At 45.1% G+C, this 1,990-nt stretch overlaps 1 protein-coding gene across 1 annotated transcript; it reads right to left on the bottom strand.

Moving 5' to 3' along the window:
* Positions 1–288: 288 nt before the first annotated feature.
* LOC124207680 lies at positions 289–1,132 on the bottom strand. Its single transcript, XM_046605252.1, has 3 exons — positions 695–1,132; positions 464–631; positions 289–402 (listed from the first exon to the last, which is right to left on the bottom strand). The coding sequence occupies exons 1-3, from the start codon at positions 1,130–1,132 to the stop codon at positions 289–291; spliced, it is 720 nt and encodes a 239-aa protein (XP_046461208.1).
* Positions 1,133–1,990: the final 858 nt, after the last annotated feature.

Below are 1,990 nucleotides of genomic sequence, written 5' to 3'. Positions count from 1 at the left end.
CCGCTTCGATTCGAAATACAATCCCTAGTCGACCGGCGATTTCACCGAACTTGGATTGTGGGGATCGTTTGGCCACGAAATTGCGTAGTACAACGACAATCATTTGCATATTGAATAACAATAAACTTTTACAAACATAAAATTAAAAAGTATTGGCTTTAGTAAACATTAATCTTTATTTGTGTCGTGTTCTAAAATGTTACTGTCAAATAAACTAATTTTCTGTTTACGTCTATTTTTACAATTTTAAAATATATAATTAACTGCCGGACAAGTTGTCATTGGCAATTAAAAGATTTCGGGAGCAATAGCGAAAATAGACGGGCAATGATTTCGGGCCAGCAAAGTGTAACGATGGGTCGAATTCTTGTAAATGGGTTTGTTGTACGTCAACTTGTTCCACTGTGAACGGTTAAAAATGTGAAATTGGTTACAGTGAAAAAAAAACTGTGAAATTTGTTACGGTGTGAACGCCAACCACCTGGTCGGTGAGCCAAGCAGGTACACTTTGGTTGGCCGGTCGATGGATGAAAAATTCTTTCTTCGCAACCGAATAGTCGACGGGGCAAAACGACGAGTAGTGAAGAACGTTGAACCCGTGACAACTGACATAGTCCATCTCCAGGAGATCCTGGGCTTTACACCAATTTTTCAGGACCCGCAACAGCAAAGCGAGACAATTGTGGCCTCATACGTCGGACCTGTGCCAAAAATTCGAATTCGAATATTTTGGAGGAAAAATAATGTCAATGTTCAACTTGCCGGTAATTGGCGGCAAAATCTTTAACGGCCAATTCCCGGGATTCTTGGAATCCGCATGGAGGACCCCGCTGCCGAGATAGTCGTTCGATTCGGCGGCTACAAAATTGCGCAAGTCGGTGACTGGGCGGACGGATATCACGTCCAGATCGAAAAAGTATACGCCGTACTTGTGCAGCGTCAAGAATCGAAGTCCGTCGCTGAGATGAGACACGTGAAAAGGGCCGTCCCTCCAGCCGTTGCGATGGTACCAATACTTGAGCGGAGATTTGGCCATGTAATTGTCCAGATTGAAACTGATTAGGTGAATGTTGTTGTATTTCTCCTTCAGCTTTTTCAGCGTGACCAGGCTAGTGTTGATTCGCCCACTCATGATTAGGACATTGACGGTTAGATTGGGATTGTGGTGAGCGAGGGACTCGACGGCGCAGGCCTGCCGGAAGTTTAAAGTAGTTCAATCAAACTAATATGATAAGATTTAACACTAATAAAATGTCTCAATCAGTTCTTAGAGAGGGAGAGTTTACCAAAATGGCCACTGACGTCGTTTCCAGGCAGCGGAGTGACCTGGACCCGACAGCTAATCGAAGGCGTCACTGGGATTTCCACGAAATCTGTTTACATGTCCGATCCTTCCCCAGTCTTGCCCAGCCAAGGGAACGGAAGTGAGTACTACACGGACGATCCGCTGTGTGGCTGTACCATCGTCGACAAGGATCACGAGGCGACCATCAAAACAAATGAATCAAAACTTTTGAACTAAAAACAAAACCCCTCATCCTCGGTTCAAAACCCTCTTCTCCTACGGAAGTCATTTACGCCGAATCAAATACTGAGCCCGTCGCCTACAGAAGAGAATGGCCCGCCTCCAAATATGTGATTAACCTCAGCTCAAACCCCAGAAATTTAACGTTCAACTCAATAAAAGCTTTTTTCTCATCCTCCGACCAATGGCCAACTAGATGCACCCCATGTCTGCTCTCAATCTGCTCCAATCTTAAATTAAAGAATCACAACCTGTTTAGCCTCTCCTCTGACATCATCTACCCGTCTTCCATCCCCCCTCCCCCTTGGTCTCCCCCTCTCTTCGAATCCAAATGGTTCCCTCTCCAAAAATCAGCCGCCTCAATTAATCCACAGCTCACCTCTATCATCTTCAACTCCCTCGTGGAAAATATACCCCAGCCCGACATCATCATCTTCACCGACGGCTCTGTTAAATCAAGCCCTC

The sequence above is a fragment of the Daphnia pulex genome, chromosome 2 (assembly GCF_021134715.1).
Source record: "Daphnia pulex isolate KAP4 chromosome 2, ASM2113471v1".
Lineage (NCBI taxonomy): Eukaryota > Metazoa > Arthropoda > Branchiopoda > Diplostraca > Daphniidae > Daphnia > Daphnia pulex.
This window is presented reverse-complemented; position numbering and strand designations above follow the sequence as displayed.

Coding starts and splice junctions, on each gene's coding strand:
- LOC124207680 (XM_046605252.1), bottom strand. CDS start 1,132: ATGAGTGGGCGAATCAACACTAGCCTGGTCACGCTGAAAAAGCTGAAG. Junction 632..694: donor ATTTTTGGCACAGGTCCGAC/GTATGAGGCCAC, acceptor TGTAAAGCCCAG/GATCTCCTGGAGATGGACTA. Junction 403..463: donor AGGTGGTTGGCGTTCACACC/GTAACAAATTTC, acceptor AACCGTTCACAG/TGGAACAAGTTGACGTACAA.